The 16051-nt window shown below is 50.7% G+C and overlaps 1 protein-coding gene across 1 annotated transcript in view; it reads left to right on the plus strand.

Annotated features, from left to right (window-relative positions):
• The first annotated feature begins 2110 nt into the window (after positions 1-2110).
• LOC132836064 (mitochondrial adenyl nucleotide antiporter SLC25A24-like) overlaps positions 2111-16051 on the plus strand; it is a 28692-nt gene continuing 14751 nt past the window's right edge. Inside the window, exon 1 of the mRNA XM_060855312.1 lies at positions 2111-2600. Coding sequence (XP_060711295.1) covers positions 2403-2600 — 198 coding nt within the window. The 5' untranslated portion in view covers positions 2111-2402. The remainder of the gene's footprint in view (positions 2601-16051) is intronic.

The following is a 16051-nucleotide window of genomic DNA, read 5'->3' on the forward strand; positions in this document are numbered from 1 at the left end:
AGTGTGAATGTCGATCGGGGATTGTGTCTGACTGTGAGATGATGATCACGGATTGTGTGAGTGTAAGATGGTGATCAGGGTTTGTGTGTTGGTGTGAGATGGTGATCAGAGATTGTGTGTGTGACTGCGGGATGGTGATCTGGGATTGTGTATGAGTGTAAGATGGTGATCAGGGATTGTGTGTCGGTGTGAGATGTCGATCAGGGATTGTGTGTGAGTGTGAGATGATGATCAGGTATTGTGTGAGTGTGAGATGGTGATCAGGGATTGTGTGTGAGTGTGGGATAGTGATCATGGATTGTGTGTGAGTGTGATCAGGGATTGTGTGTGAGTGTGAGATGGTGATCAGGGATTGTGTGTGAGTGCAGGATGGTGATCATGGATTGTGTGTGAGTGCGAGATGGTGATCAGGGAGTGTGTGTGAGTGTGAGATGTCAATCAGGGATTGTCTGTGAGTGTGAGTTGGTAATCAGGGATTGTGTGAGTGTGAGATGGTGATCAGGGTTTGTGTGTCGGTGTGAGATGGTGATCAGGGATTATGTGTTAGTGTTAGATGGTGATCAGGGGTTGTGTGTGAATGCAGGATGGTGATCAGAGAATGTGTGTGAGTGTGAATTGGTGATCAGGGATTGTGTGTGAGTGCAGGATGGTGATCAGGGATTTTGTGGGATTGCGAGATGGCGATCAGGGATTGTGTGAGTGTAAGATGGTGATCAGGGATTGTGTGTGTGTGTGTGTGAAGTCCGTTGTGTAATGGACTATCCCTGACTGAGAGCTGCTGACTCTGTGGCACAGACACCCTGCCCAGTGATGTTGGGGACCCTGCAGCCAATCTGCGATTCTGGGAGAATGTCTCACCATGTTAATGTATTCAGGCCAGGAGGCAGACTGGTCTGTGGACAGACCCCCAATTCTTTCTGTCTTGGTCACCTGGCCAGGAGGTATGTGTCTGTTCACAGCCATCCAGATTCAGCATTCATCCCTTCTCAATTCAGGCATTTCTCCCGAAATCAGTCCAGTCCTGAAGCTGATGATTAGCTCCAAGATTCCTCTTAAACTGCTTCGAGTTATCCAGCACGGAAACAATCCTTTCCATTCAACTCATCCATGCTGATCAGATATCCTACCCATTCACCAGCACCCGGCCCATATCCCTCCAAACCCTTCTGATTTATATCCCCATCCAGATGCCTTTTTAAATGTTGCAATTGTACCAGCCTCCACCACTTCCTCTAGCAGCTCATTCCATACACGTACCACCCTCTATGTGAGAAAGCTGACCTTTTAAAATCTTTCCCCTCTCACCTGAAACTTATGCCCTCTACGTTGGGACTCCTCTCCCCTGGGGAAAAGACTTTGCCTATTTACCCTATCCATGCCCCTCATGATTTTATAAACCTCTATAAGGTCACCCCTCAGCCTCTGATGCTCCAGGGAAAACAGCCCCAGCCTGTTCAGCCTTTCCCTATCGCTCAAACCCACCAGCCCTGCAACATTATTGTAAATCTTTTCTGAACCCTTTTAAGTTTCCCAACACCTTTTCGATAGGACCAGTGCCCTGTACACACGTAACATGGCCTCGCAACTCCTGTACTCTGTGCACCGACCAATAAAGACAAGCACCTTCTCTACCCTGTCTACCTGCAACCCCTGTTTCCAGGAACCGTGAAGCTGCACTCCAAGGTCTCTTTGTTCAGCAATACTCCCCTGGACCTTCCCATTAAGTCCTGCCCTGATCTGCCTTCCCAAATTGCAATCCTTTATCTTCATTCAGACTTTGGTTCACTGTTCATTCAGCTTCTGGGAGTGAATTAGTTTGATCCCTTCCCCTTCGCTGTCTGGAGCCTCCTGACTGCTCCCATTCCCCTGTCCAGCCTCCCCCCCCCCCCGTCCCTCGCCATCTCAGGACCCTCCTCCCTCCCACCCACACGCCCAATTCCTTTCCAGTCCAAATCCTTGCCCTTCTCGCCTGCCTTTGCTGTCTGTATTTTTTTTCCCCAAACATGGGGATCTTTGATGAAACCATCAGTGGCTCAAGGTGGTTGTCCACAACAGGTGCAGGCTGTCTGCCCTGAGAGGGTGAAGCTGGAAGCTGATGTTGTGTGGTGTGTTTGAAATGAAGCAGGTGGTGACATGAAACAGCAGATTGAGAGCTGAGCATTCCCGGCTGGTGTTTTAACTGGACACACGCAGCTCTCTCCCGCGGACTGAGCAGTATTTGGTAGCTCCAGTGCAGGGTGTGAATCTTTGTCAGATGGATGTGCTTTTGCTCTGATCATGCCTGTCGGGGCTGAGGGGGAGCCGGGACCCTTCTCATGTGAAAGCGGAGAGCTTCCCTGTTGAATGCGGATTCTGCCCCAGCGTTCAGCTGCAGAGCTGTGAGCAGCTGCACCCCCGCCAACATGAAGAAACCTTCCTGCCGGTGGGCAGCAGTGTCTACAGAAGGGGCCGGACAGGAGGAGCAAGAGGAGGACAGGGAACAGAAATGGGCAGAGCTGTTTCGGCAGTTTGACACCAACAGGGACGGGCGTGTGGACGTGACTGAGCTGGGAGAAGGGCTCCGATCAATGGGCCTCTTAACACAGGCTGACACTGAGAAGGCACGGTAGATTTCACTTTGCTTTCCTGTTCCTCCCCTCTGCCATGCACTTTCACCCCACACCATCGGCCTGACCTTTCTATTCCCTTGTGGAGACCCCTCTGTCAGTGTCAGGAACCTGCTCAGTGTTTGATCAGAAGCAGAGGCAGTGGGGACATGCCCACACCAGGGCTGGGCTGGTAAACACCCCGGCTTCCTGCCCAACCTCCCACCTATTTACCCAAATCCCACTCCCTAACTGACACCAAGCCCTGCTCACACATCAGCTGCTTCCCTGAGTCCAGGAAGACCGCTGTCCCCGTGTCTGGAACCACCTCCAGGAGACAGATTTCACCCCCCCCCACCATTCTTCCCTGAAACTCTCTGCCCACTTCCCCGCCCTCAGAAACTCCTTGAATCCTAGCCCTTTCACCAATCCTTGCACAGCTGTCTTCCTCACTTCCCCACATGTCTCAGTGTCAGGTTGTAATGGCTAACTCTTCCGTGAAGCCCTTTGACATGTTTAATCCAGTAAAAATACAATATCAATGGCCCACCTTGGTGCTGGACCCTGACATCTCGCCGGGCTGAACGATAGACAGTGAATGGGTGAGAGATACAGAGGGTGGGTCATTCTCTGGGTCCTTACTAACCTGCCTCAGATACCTGCATCTCCATCAGCACAGCTCACAGGACAGCACTGAAATCTGTTCATCATCAACACAACGCTCACCTTCTCACTGAGTCAACTCACTGTCCTCACTAACGGGGCAAAGGTTTGAGAGAAAGTGCTCTCCTGAGTTCAAAACAACAGGTCGATGTTGCATTTCCAATTAATTGGTTATGGAAATCAATGCAATTGCCCATCGCAGATCTGAAAGGAACTCCCACTGAGGGATTCAATACAGAGGGTGAGTGCTGAGGGAGTGCCACACTGTCAGAGGGTTACTGCTGAGGGAGTGCCATACTGTCGGAGGGTCAGTGCTGGGAGAGTGCTGCACTGTCGGAGGGTCAGTGCTGAGGGAGTGCCACACTGTCGGAGGGTCAGTGCTGAGGGAGTGCCGCAATGTTGGAGGGTCAGTGCTGAGGGAGTGCCACACTGTCGGAGGGCCAGTGCTGAGGGAGGGCCGCACTGTCAGAGGGTCAGTGCTGAGGGAGTGCTGCACTGTCAGAGGGTCAGTGCTGAGGGAGTGCCACACTGTCAGAGGGTCAGTGCTGAGGGAGTGCCGCAATGTTGGAGGGTCAGTGCTGAGGGAGTGCCACACTGTCGGAGGGCCAGTGCTGAGGGAGGGCCGCACTGTCAGAGGGTCAGTGCTGAGGGAGGGCTGCACTGTCAGAGGGTCAGTGCTGAGGGAGTGCTGCACTGTCAGAGGGTCAGTGCTGAGGGAGTGCCGCAATGTTGGAGGGTCAGAGCTGAGGGAGTGCCGCACTGTCAGAGGGTCAGTGCTGAGGGAGTGCCGCGCTGTTGGAGGGTCAGTGCTGAGGGAGTGCCGCGCTGTCGGAGGGTCAGTACTGAGGGAGTGCCGCACTGTCAGAGGGTCAGTGCTGAGGGAGTGCCGCACTGTCGGAGGGTCAGTGCTGAGGTAGCACCGCACTGTCGGAGGGTCAGTGCTGAGGTAGTGCCACACTATCGGAGGGTCAGTGCTGAGGGAGTGCCGCACTGTCAGAGGGTCAGTGCTGAGGGAGTGCCGCACTGTCGGAGGGTCAGTGCTGAGGGAGCACCGCACTGTCGGAGGGTCAGTGCTGAGGGAGTGCCGCACTGTCGGAGGGTCAGTGCTGAGGGAGCACCGCACTGTCGGAGGGTCAGTGCTGAGGGAGTGCCGCACTGTCGGAGGGTCAGTGCTGAGGGAGCACCGCACTGTCGGAGGGTCAGTGCTGAGGGAGTGTTGCACTGTTCGGAGGGTCAGTGCTGAGGGAGTGCCGCACTGTCGGAGGGTCAGTGCTGAGGGAGTGCCGCACTGTCGGAGGGTCAGTGCTGAGGGAGCGCCGCACTGTCGGAGGGTCAGTGCTGAGGGAGCACCGCACTGTCGGAGGGTCAGTGCTGAGGGAGTGTTGCACTGTTCGGAGGGTCAGTGCTGAGGGAGTGCTGAGTTGAAAAATGTGGTGCTGGAAAGACACAGCAGGTCAGGCAGCCTCCGAGAAGCAGGAGAATCGACATTTCGTGCATAAGCCCTTCTTCAGGAATGAGCCTGGTGTGCCAAGCAGGCTGAGATAAAAAGGTGTGGGGGGGGGGCGCTGGCAATACGATAGGTGCAAGGAGGTGAGGGTGATAGGCCGGAGTGAGGGTGGGGGCGGAGAGATTGGGAAGAAGATTGCAGGTCAAGAGGGTGGTACTGAATCCGGGGGTTGGGACTGAGATAAGGTGGGGGAAGGGGAAATGAGGAAGCTGGAGAAATCTACATTCATCCCGTGTGGTTAGAGGGTTCCGAGGCGGAAGATGAGGCGCTCTTCCTCCAGGTGTCGTGTGGTCAGTGTCTGGCGATGGAGGAGGCCAAGGACCTGCATGTCCTTGGCCGAGTGGGAGAGGGAGTTAATGTGTTCAGCCATGGGGCGGTTGCCAATGTTGGAGGATCAGTGCTGAGTGAGTGCTGCAATATCGGACAGTCAGTGCTGATGGAGTGCCGCACTGTTGGAGGGTCAGTGTCGAGGGATGGCAGAACTCCTGAAGTTTTGGCCAGGATTATTGTGCTCTGGGCTGAATAAGAACATTCTGACTTAGAGAGGGTTAACTCCTGAGCCACAACTAAACCTATCTGAACATTCAGCTGTGGACGGATCTGAAGTGAAGTGAGGGTTAATTAATTAAGGGGGATGTGTTTGGTGAAAGGGCCCTAAGTGTCTGACAGACAATGGTAATGTTGCTTCAAGTAGTTGCTGTAATCTCAGAGATTGGCAGAGTGACAATAACAGGAAGAGAATCACTTTACTGCCACTCTTATTTTAGCTCTTACCAATGACTGACTGAATGCTATCAATGTTTAGTTGCCAGTCCTGAAGTGTTCCTGAGATTTGGAAATGTCAGACAATGTGGTGGGCCATGTCAGACCTTGTGCCATTATCTGGGCAGGCAGTATAACTGCAGTCCATGGTGCAACAGCAGCGAGTGTTCACTGACACAGGCACCATCTTAAACACAAACATCGACAAGGTCTCTGCCTGCCCTCAGTGTCATGTTCCTAACCACAGGGATGGATCTTCATACCGAACAAGACACCCAAGGATTGTCCAACTCTGCTTTCTGAAATCAGGCTGCTGGGAGGCTGCTGGGAGGCTGAGCAGGCGGACTGTTTGGAATGTTCCACTTTGTTAGAATCGTGTTCGACCTGGAGTTGCTCAGCAACCCTCCGGACCCACCCATCCTCCCCTCCTGAGCTCCTCCCCTTTGTATTGCCACACTCCCAACCCGTTTCTCTCCCCCTTTATCCAGGTCACACCAACCAAGCCTTCCCACTGCTGTCAGGCTGTCCCAAACGTTTCCATAATGTGATGGCAGGTCCAACCACCTCAATTCCTGTTCATTCGTAACCCCTCTCTCATAGCCAGGGCTGCTCAGGGGAGGGGGATACACAGAAACCACTCCCAGTGTGGGAAACTGGGCAGCCTCAGAGGATCACTCACACCCACACAGGACAGTGAGGCGGGAGGGGGGGGGGAGGGTATCACACCCACACTGGACAGTCAGTCAGACGGGAGGGGGAGGTATCACACCCACACTGGACAGTCAGCCAGACGGGAGGGGGAGGTATCACACCCACACTGGACAGTCAGCCAGAAGGGGTCACCACTCCTGAAAGGTCAGCACTCTCTGCTCAGGTACTGACCCAACTCACTGACAATCCAACTACTCTCCTTAGTCCTGAGTTACACCAAACAGATTGTCAAATGGAATAGTTTGGATTGAAACATATCAACATTAGAAATGAAACATCAAGTAGGTTAATCTACACAAAGCATTAAGATTCCTGGAGGAGTTGCTCGATTGATGTGGAGAGAGCGTTTCCCCATTGTGGGACAGTCGAGAACTAGAGGGAATATTCTCAGAATAATGGATCACCCAGTTAGGACAGAGATGGGGAGGGATTTCTTCTCTCAGAGTGGGGTGGGGGGGGGGGGGCAGGGGGGGAGGGAATCTGTGAAACACCTTTCTGTTGAGAATAGATCAGTGAATACATTCAAGGCCAAGATAGGCAGGTGTTTAACCAGTAAGGGATTCATGGGTTATAGGGAAAAGGCAGGAAACTTGAGTTGCGATGATCGGATCAGCCATGCTGATCTTACTGAATGGTGGAACAGAATTGATGGGCCGAATGGCCCACTACTGTTCTGATGGCTTATGGCTTTAAAAATAAGACAGGATTGCCCTCTGGTGGCTCCTTCAGTAACAGCAGAGTCTATTTCAGAAAAGTGTTGCAGCCACCAACACCCAACAGCAGTCATCGAATCAGAGAGGTATACAACACAGAAACAGACACTTCGATCCAACCCGTCCATGCTGACCAGATATCCTCAATTAATTAGTTCCTTTGCCAGCACTTGGTCCATATCCCTCCAAATCTTTCCTATTCGAATACCCATCCAGATGCCTTTTTAAATGTTGCAATTGTACCAGCCTCCATCACTTCCTCTGGCAGCTCATTCCATACACGTGCCACCCTCTGAGTGAAAAGGTTGCCCCTTAGGTCTCTTTTATATCTTTCCCCTCTCACCCTAAACCTATGCCCTCTAGTCCTGGACTCCCCACCGCAGGGATAAGACTTTGCCGATTTACCCTATCCATGCCCCTCATGATTTTATAAATCTGAAAGGTCACCCCTCGGCCTCTGACGCTCCAGGGAAAACAGCCCCAGCCTGCTCAGCCTCTCCCTATAGCTCAAATCCTCCAACCCTGGCAACATCCTTGTAAATCTTTTTCTGAACCCTTTCAAGTTTCACAATATCTTTCCAATAGGAAGGAGACCAGAATTGCACACAATATTCCAACAGTGGCCTAACCAATGTCCTGTACAGCCACAACATGACCTCCCAACTCCTGTACTCAATACTCTGACCAATAAAGGAAAGCATACCAAACGCGTTCTTCACTATCCTATCTACCTGTGACTCCACTTTCAAGGAGCTATGAACCTGCACTCCAAAGTCTCTTTGTTCAGCAACACTTCCTTGGACATTATCATTAAGTGTATAAGTCCTGCTAAGATTTGCTTTCCAAAATGGAGCACCTCTCATTTATCTGAATTAAACTCCATCTGCCACTTCCCAGCCCATTGGCTCATTTGATCAAGATCCCGTTGTAATCTGAGGTAATCCTCTTCGCTGTCCACTACACCTCCAATTTTGGTGTCCTCTGCAAATTTACTAACCAGACTCCTATATTCACATCCCTTTAGCTTCATAACTGTTAATCATATAACGTGATTCAGAGTCAATGAATCCCTCGAAATAGCAGCAACTGTTGCAATGTACGAAGTTAAATTAAATCATGTAATTGTGGAAAAATTAAATCAAAGCAGAAAATGCTGTGAATTCACAGGCAGACGATGTCACCAAGGAGAAAGTGTTAGTTTAGCATTCCATTTTGACCAACCACAGGAGAGATGGGAAGTTTAGTGAACGATTTATCTCCTGTTTATGATGGGGCTGCTGCAGGGCACACACTCCCAGTCAGTCTCTGGGCAAAAGGTGAAGCAAATTACAGGAATGGACAGGATGAGCAAAACAGGGAAGGGGAACCCACCGTCTGGAAATAAGCTAACTACTCAGTGCAGAAGTGAACCCTAAATTAATACTGAGGCTGTTTTGCAGTGACAGATGGTGAGGGCTGAGGGTCACAGGCAGGCAGTGTGGGGGTGGGAGGTTGGAGGGGGGGGGGGGTAGGGCACCAAAGGTGACAATGAGAACTAAAGGACACTGTGTACTGACCTGGTTTTACACTGCAGCCTCAGGCTCACTGCTGTTGTATTGAGTTAAACACCAGGTTACAGTCCAACAGGTTTACTTGGAAGCACACTAGCTTTCAGAGCATTGCTCTTTCATCAGGTGATAGCGGAGAGCTCAATCCTAACACACAGAATTTATAGCAACAATTTACAGTGTGATGTACCTGAAATTATACATTGAAAAATTGATTGTCTGTTAACCCTTTCATCTGTTAGAATACAGTGATAGTTTCACTTCTTTCATGTGTAAATCACAAAACCTGTTTTTAAAAAGTTGCATTCTCGGGTTAGCTGATAACAATGGGTGATAGCTAGACAATATGTTGAAGGTGTTAGCCCCCTGTGTTCTCTGTCTATGCCATGATGTTTAGATTGATTCTAATCTAAAAAGTGAGATCACGGAGTTTTACATAAATTCATCCAGTTTTTGAGCTCAGAGTTCGACATGAATGTATGCAGTTTTTGAGCAAAGTACAATGTAACTCTGCAAGTACAAATTCACCCCACACAATGTATGTGTGTGTATATCGGTCTTTGTCTGTGTGTGTGTGTGTCTGTCTGGGGTGGGGGTTGTGAGTGTGAGAGAGTGTATGTGTGTGTGTGCAGTGAGTCTTAAGTCTGTGAGGGGGTGCATGTGGGAGTGTGTGTATCTGTAAGGGTGTGTGTGGGTGTCTGTGTGCGCGTCTGTTACAGTGTCCATGTGTATGTGTGTATAGGAGTGCCTGTGTGTGTGTAGGAGTATCTGTGTGTGTGTATGTGTGTAGGAATGCCTCTGTGTGTGTGTGTAGTGCAATGGTGATCACCTGTAATGTGACATGAACCTAAGGTCCCGGTTGAGGCCCTCCCTATGGGGACCGAACTTAGCTATCAGCCTCTGCTCGGCCACTTTCCTCTGCTGCCTGTCCCGATGTCTGCCTTGGAGGATGGTCACCCGAAGGTCCGAGACTGAATGTCCTGGACCACTGAAGTGTTCCCCAACTGGGAGGGAGCCCTCCTGTCTGTTGATTGTTGTGCGGTGTCCATTCATCCATTGTCGTAGCCTTTGCTCGGTTTCCCCAATGTACCATGCCTCTGGGCATCCTTAGACAACGTTGGCTGAGTCACATGAGGACCTGCCATGTACAAGGTGGGAGGTGTCCCCATGCCTAATAGTGGTATCTATGTCCACAATCTGACACGTCTTGCAGTGCCCACCGTGACAGGGTTGGATGGAGTTGTCCTGAGAGCCGGGCAGCTTGCTATGAACAATGATCTGTTTGAGGTTTGGCGGTTGTTTAAAGGCAAGTAGTGGAGGTGTGGGGAAGGTCTTGGTGAGGTGCTCGTCCTCATTGATAATGTGTTGCAGGTCACGAAGAACATGGCATAGTTTTTCAGCTTCTGGGAAATACTGAACAACGAAGGGTACCCTGTCAGTTGCAGCACGTGTCTGTCTCCTGAGGAGGTCATTACGGTTCCTTGCTGTGGCACGTCAGAACTGGCGGTCGATGAGTTGGGCATCGTACCCTGTTCTTGTGAGGGCATCCCTGAGTACTTCCAGGTGTCCGTCACGTTCCTCCTCATCTGACCCATGGCGAGGAGTCACTGATAAAACTACACAATGACATCAACAAGTTTCATCCCACCATCAAACTCACCATGGACTACTCTCGACTGTCTGTCTCATTCTTGGACACATGCATCTCCATCAAGGATGGACACCTCAGCAACACACTCTACCGCAAACCCACAGACAACCTCACAATTCTACACTTCTCCAGCTTCTAACCAAAACATATCAAAACAGCCATCCCCTATGGACAAGCCCTACGTGTACACCGGATCTGCTCAGATGAGGAGGAACGTGACGGACACCTGGAAGTACTCAGGGATGCCCTCACAAGAACGGGGTACGATGCCCAACTCATCGACCGCCAGTTCTGACGTGCCACAGTGAGGAACCGTAATGACCTCCTCAGGAGACAGACACGTGCTGCAACTGACAGGGTACCCTTCGTTGTTCAGTATTTCCCAGGGGCTGAAAACTTACACTATGTTCTTTGTGACCTGCAACACATTATCAATGAGGATGAGCACCTCACCAAGACCTTCCCCACACCTCCACTACTTGCCTTTAAACAACCGCCAAACCTCAAACAGATCATTGTTCGTAGCAAGCTGCCCGGCGCTCAGGACAACTCCATCCAACCCTGTCACGGTGTCAGATTGTGGACATAGATACCACTATTAGGCATGGGGACACCTCCCACCTTGTACATGGCAGGTACTCATGTGACTCAGCCAACGTTGTCTATCTTATACATTGCAGGCAAGGATGCCCTGAGGCATGGTACATTGGGGAAACCGAGCAAAGGCTACGACAATGGATGAATGGGCACCGCACAACAATCAACAGACAGGAGGGGTCCCTCCCAGTTGGGGAACACTTCAGTGGTCCAGGACATTCAGCCTCAGACCTTCGGGTGACCATCCTCCAAGGTGGACTTCGGGACAGGCAGCAGAGGAAAGTGGCCGAGCAGAGGCTGATAGCTAAGTTCGGTCCCCATAGGGAGGGCCACAACCGGGACCTTAGGTTCATGTCACATTACAGGTGACCACCATTATACTACACACACACACAGATATTCCTACACACACACACACACACACACAGGCACTCTCTCTCTCTCTCTCACACACACACACACAGAGGCATTCCTACACACATACGCACAGGCACTCCTACACACACACACACACACACACACACACACACAGATACTCCTACACACGCGCACACACACAGGCACTCCTATACACACATACACATGGACACACATATAGACAGACGCGCACACAGACACCCACACACACCCTTACAGACACACACACTCCCACATGCACCCCCTCACAGACTTAAGACTCTCTGCACTCACTGCACACACACACACATACACTCTCTCACACTCACAACCCCCACCCCAGACAGACAGACACACACACAGACAAAGACCGATATACACACACATATATTGTGTGGGGTGAATTTGTACTTGCAGAGTTACATTGTACTTTGCTCAAAAACTGCATACATTCATGTCGAACTCTGAGCTCAAAAACTGGATGAATTTATGTAAAACTCCGTGATCTCACTTTTTAGATTAGAATCAATCTAAACATCATGGCATAGACAGAGAACACAGGGGGCTAACACCTTCAACATATTGTCTAGCTATCACCCATTGTTAACAGCTAACCCGAGAATGCAAATTTTAAAAAAAAGGTTTTGTGATTTACACATGAAAGAAGGAAACTATCACTGTATTCTAACAGATGAAAGGGTTAACAGACAATCAATTTTTCAATGTATAATTTCAGTTACATCACACAGTAAATTTTTGCTATAAATTTTGTGTGTTAGGATTGAGCCCTCCACTATCACCTGATGAAGGAGCGTCGCTCCGAAAGCTAGTGTGCTTCCAATTAAACCTGTTGGACTATAACCTGGTGTTGTGTGAATTTTAACTTTGTACACCCCAGTCTAACACCGGCATCTCCAAATCAGTGCTGCTGTATTGGTTACACTGGGAGCACAGACAGCACCAGCTAGGGGAAGAAATCCTGATTACAGCCACACACAGGACACAGGCATTGCACCGAGGGGTGGGAAAACTGGGATGGCAAGTCTTTCAGTGACTGCGGAAAGCTTTTTGGGAAGGCAGCAACGAATGGCTGGGCTGAATATCTCTGGGAAATCCACAATACTGCAGGAGAGAATATCCAGTTTTGCGTAACATTCAAACTTGGTGTTCCATCCCACAAACCTTCATCACCCAGACAGATACGAAAGGGAGAGAAAGGGTGATTTATCTTTGCTGCTTTCTGTGCATCAGATGTTGAGAGAAGGAGAGAATACGGTTGGAAAACTACCTAACCATAATGACCAGTATTAAGCTCCCAATGAGTTTCAGCTTATAACTACAAGGGTTCAGTAAAGGGTTATGTAACCATTCTTCTGAAAGGGAACCAGATAAACACTGATTCATCACTCAGGCGAGACATCAGAATTATGTTCGCATCTCCTGAGCAACTTCACAGACAATCTCCTTCACTTTCTAACTGGGTTTCTCAAAGACAGGGTCAGCAAGTTCCATCTGGGCAGTGAGTTACAGAGACCACAGTGACAGGGCAGTGAGTTACAGAGACCACAGTGACAGGGCAGTGAGTTACAGAGACCACAGTGACAGGGCAGTGAGTTACAGAGACCACAGTGACAGGGCAGTGAGTTACAGAGACCACAGTGACAGGGCAGTGAGTTACAGACACCACAGTGACAGGGCAGTGAGTTACAGAGACCACAGTGACAGGGCAGTGAGTTACAGACACCACAGTGACAGGGCAGTGAGTTACAGAGACCACAGTGACAGGGCAGTGAGTTACAGACACCACAGTGTTAGGGCAGTGGGTTACAGAGACCACAGTGACAGGGCAGTGAGTTACAGAGACCACAGTGACAGGGCAGTGAGTTACAGAGACCACAGTGTTAGGGCAGTGGGTTACAGAGACCACAGTGACAGGGCAGTGAGTTACAGAGACCACAGTGACAGGGCAGTGAGTTACAGAGACCACAGTGACAGGGCAGTGAGTTACAGACACCACAGTGTTAGGGCAGTGGGTTACAGAGACCACAGTGACAGGGCAGTGAGTTACAGAGACCACAGTGTCAGGGCAGTGAGTTACAGAGACCACAGTGACAGGGCAGTGAGTTACAGAGACCACAGTGACAGGGCAGTGAGTTACAGAGACCACAGTGACAGGGCAGTGAGTTACAGACACCACAGTGACAGGGCAGTGAGTTACAGACACCACAGTGACAGGGCAGTGAGTTACAGAGACCACAGTGTCAGGGCAGTGAGTTACAGAGACCACAGTGTTAGGGCAGTGAGTTACAGAGACCACAGTGTTAGGGCAGTGAGTTTTAGAGACCACAGTGTCAGGGCAGTGAGTTACAGAGACCACAGTGTCAGGGCAGTGAGTTACAGAGACCACAGTGTTAGGGCAGTGAGTTACAGAGACCACAGTGACAGGGCAGTGAGTTACACACACCACAGTGTTAGGGCAGTGAGTTTTAGAGACCACAGTGTCAGGGCAGTGAGTTACAGAGACCACAGTGACAGGGCAGTGAGTTACAGAGACCACAGTGACAGGGCAGTGAGTTACAGACACCACAGTGACAGGGCAGTGAGTTACAGAGACCACAGTGTCAGGGCAGTGAGTTACAGAGACCACAGTGTTAGGGCAGTGAGTTTTAGAGACCACAGTGACAGGGCAGTGAGTTACAGAGACCACAGTGTCAGGGCAGTGGGTTACAGAGACCACAGTGTCAGGGCAGTGAGTTACAGAGACCACAGTGACAGGGCAGTGAGTTACAGAGACCACAGTGTCAGGGCAGTGAGTTACAGAGACCACAGTGACAGGGCAGTGAGTTACAGAGACCACAGTGACAGGGCAGTGAGTTACACACACCACAGTGACAGGGCAGTGGGTTACAGAGACCACAGTGTTAGGGCAGTGAGTTTTAGAGACCACAGTGTCAGGGCAGTGAGTTACAGAGATCACAATCACCAGGTCAGTGAGTTACAGACACCACAGTGACAGGGCAGTGGGTTACAGAGACCACAGTGACAGGGCAGTAGGTTACAGAGACCACAGTGACAGGGCAGTGGGTTACAGAGACCACAGTGACAGGGCAGTAGGTTACAGAGACCACAGTGTCAGGGCAGTGAGTTACAGAGACCACAGTGACAGGGCAGTGAGTTACAGAGACCACAGTGACAGGGCAGTAGGTTACAGAGACCACAGTGTTAGGGCAGTGAGTTTTAGAGACCACAGTGTCAGGGCAGTGAGTTACAGAGATCACAATCACCAGGTCAGTGAGTTACAGACACCACAGTGACAGGGCAGTGGGTTACAGAGACCACAGTGACAGGGCAGTAGGTTACAGAGACCACAGTGACAGGGCAGTGGGTTACAGAGACCACAGTGACAGGGCAGTAGGTTACAGAGACCACAGTGTCAGGGCAGTGAGTTACAGAGACCACAGTGACAGGGCAGTGAGTTACAGAGACCACAGTGACAGGGCAGTAGGTTACAGAGACCACAGTGTCAGGGCAGTGAGTTACAGAGACCACAGTGACAGGGCAGTGAGTTACAGAGACCACAGTGTCAGGGCAGTGGGTTACAGAGACCACAGTGTCAGGGCAGTGGGTTACAGAGACCACAGTGACAGGGCAGTGAGTTACAATAACTTGTGCGAAGCCCCATGTCCATCACACCCACACACCAGCACTCGCTGTGAAATAACTTGAGACAGGCCGGTATGCTGTCACCAAGTCTGCCTTTCTTTCCACGGGGAGAGTATATGGCACTGACCCGGCTGGCACCGAGGCAGCTCCAACACTGACCAGAACCCTCGAGCCTTCTGTTTGTGTTTGCCAGCCAGGGCTTCCTGATTGGACCCAGGTAACAGCCCCAGTCAGGGAACTCTGACTCTATCAGGTCCACCTGGCTGACATTGTACCATTCACTGCAGCCCTCCTGGGTTGAAATCCTGGAGCATCGGCCCTTGCTTGTTCCTGTAACTTCTGGGGAGTTTTTGCCCCAGGCCTGGTTTCTCCAACTCTGGCCTGGATCATGGCCGTATGCCGACTGCCTCTTGCCCCACAGCGTCTCACCAGAAATTCTCAGCAAGTAACAGCCTACATGTCTATCTCAGACTGTGAGGTGTCTTTAACTCTCAGCACAGGTTCGGACAGCCTTGCTGGATGTTGTGAGGGCTCGGGTACATTTTGCTCCTGCCCCATCTGCGGATTATAGCTTTCATGCGGTCTCTCCTACCCGCACTCTTTCCATCCCGGGACCTGACCTCACGTCGACCATGCCTCTCACCCATGTCGGGCCACCCCCGTGGTTTCTACAGCAATCTTTGACCCCTGAAGTGAACGGCTTCTCTTGCCTAGAGGAGTCTTGTGTCCAGCATTGGCATTCCTGATGCCGTTTCAGCCTCTCCCCTAGGTCTGGGAGGATTGGGTTTAACTTGGGGTGGAGTCATCTCCCCATTAACAACTCTGCTGGAGTAGCCCCTGTAGTGGTGTGAGGGGTGTTTCAATAATCAAACAGAAACTGGGCCAGTTTGGTACCAAGTGAAGCTGGAGGCTGTTTCTTTAAGCCTGCCTTCAAAGTTTGGACTGCTCTTTCCGCCAGATTGTATGGACAATGGATAGTATGGAGTTGTCCTTACATGCTGAATGCTGACTGACTTTAGAAAATAATTCAATTCCCTGCAGGTAAACCATGGCCCATTGTTTGTGCCAACTCCCCCGGGAGTCTGTGTATTGCAAAAGATGTTTGCAGCTTTTCAATTGTCATCCCCATGTTTGACAAATGTGCTCTTTGCACACCCAACCATTTTGAATAGATTTCACAATGACTAAGAATATAGACCCCATGAAAGGACTGGTGAAGTCGACGAGTAACAGAGTCCATTCTCATGAATGTGGGG

The sequence above is a fragment of the Hemiscyllium ocellatum genome, chromosome 45 (genome assembly GCF_020745735.1).
Source record: "Hemiscyllium ocellatum isolate sHemOce1 chromosome 45, sHemOce1.pat.X.cur, whole genome shotgun sequence".
NCBI lineage: Eukaryota > Metazoa > Chordata > Chondrichthyes > Orectolobiformes > Hemiscylliidae > Hemiscyllium > Hemiscyllium ocellatum.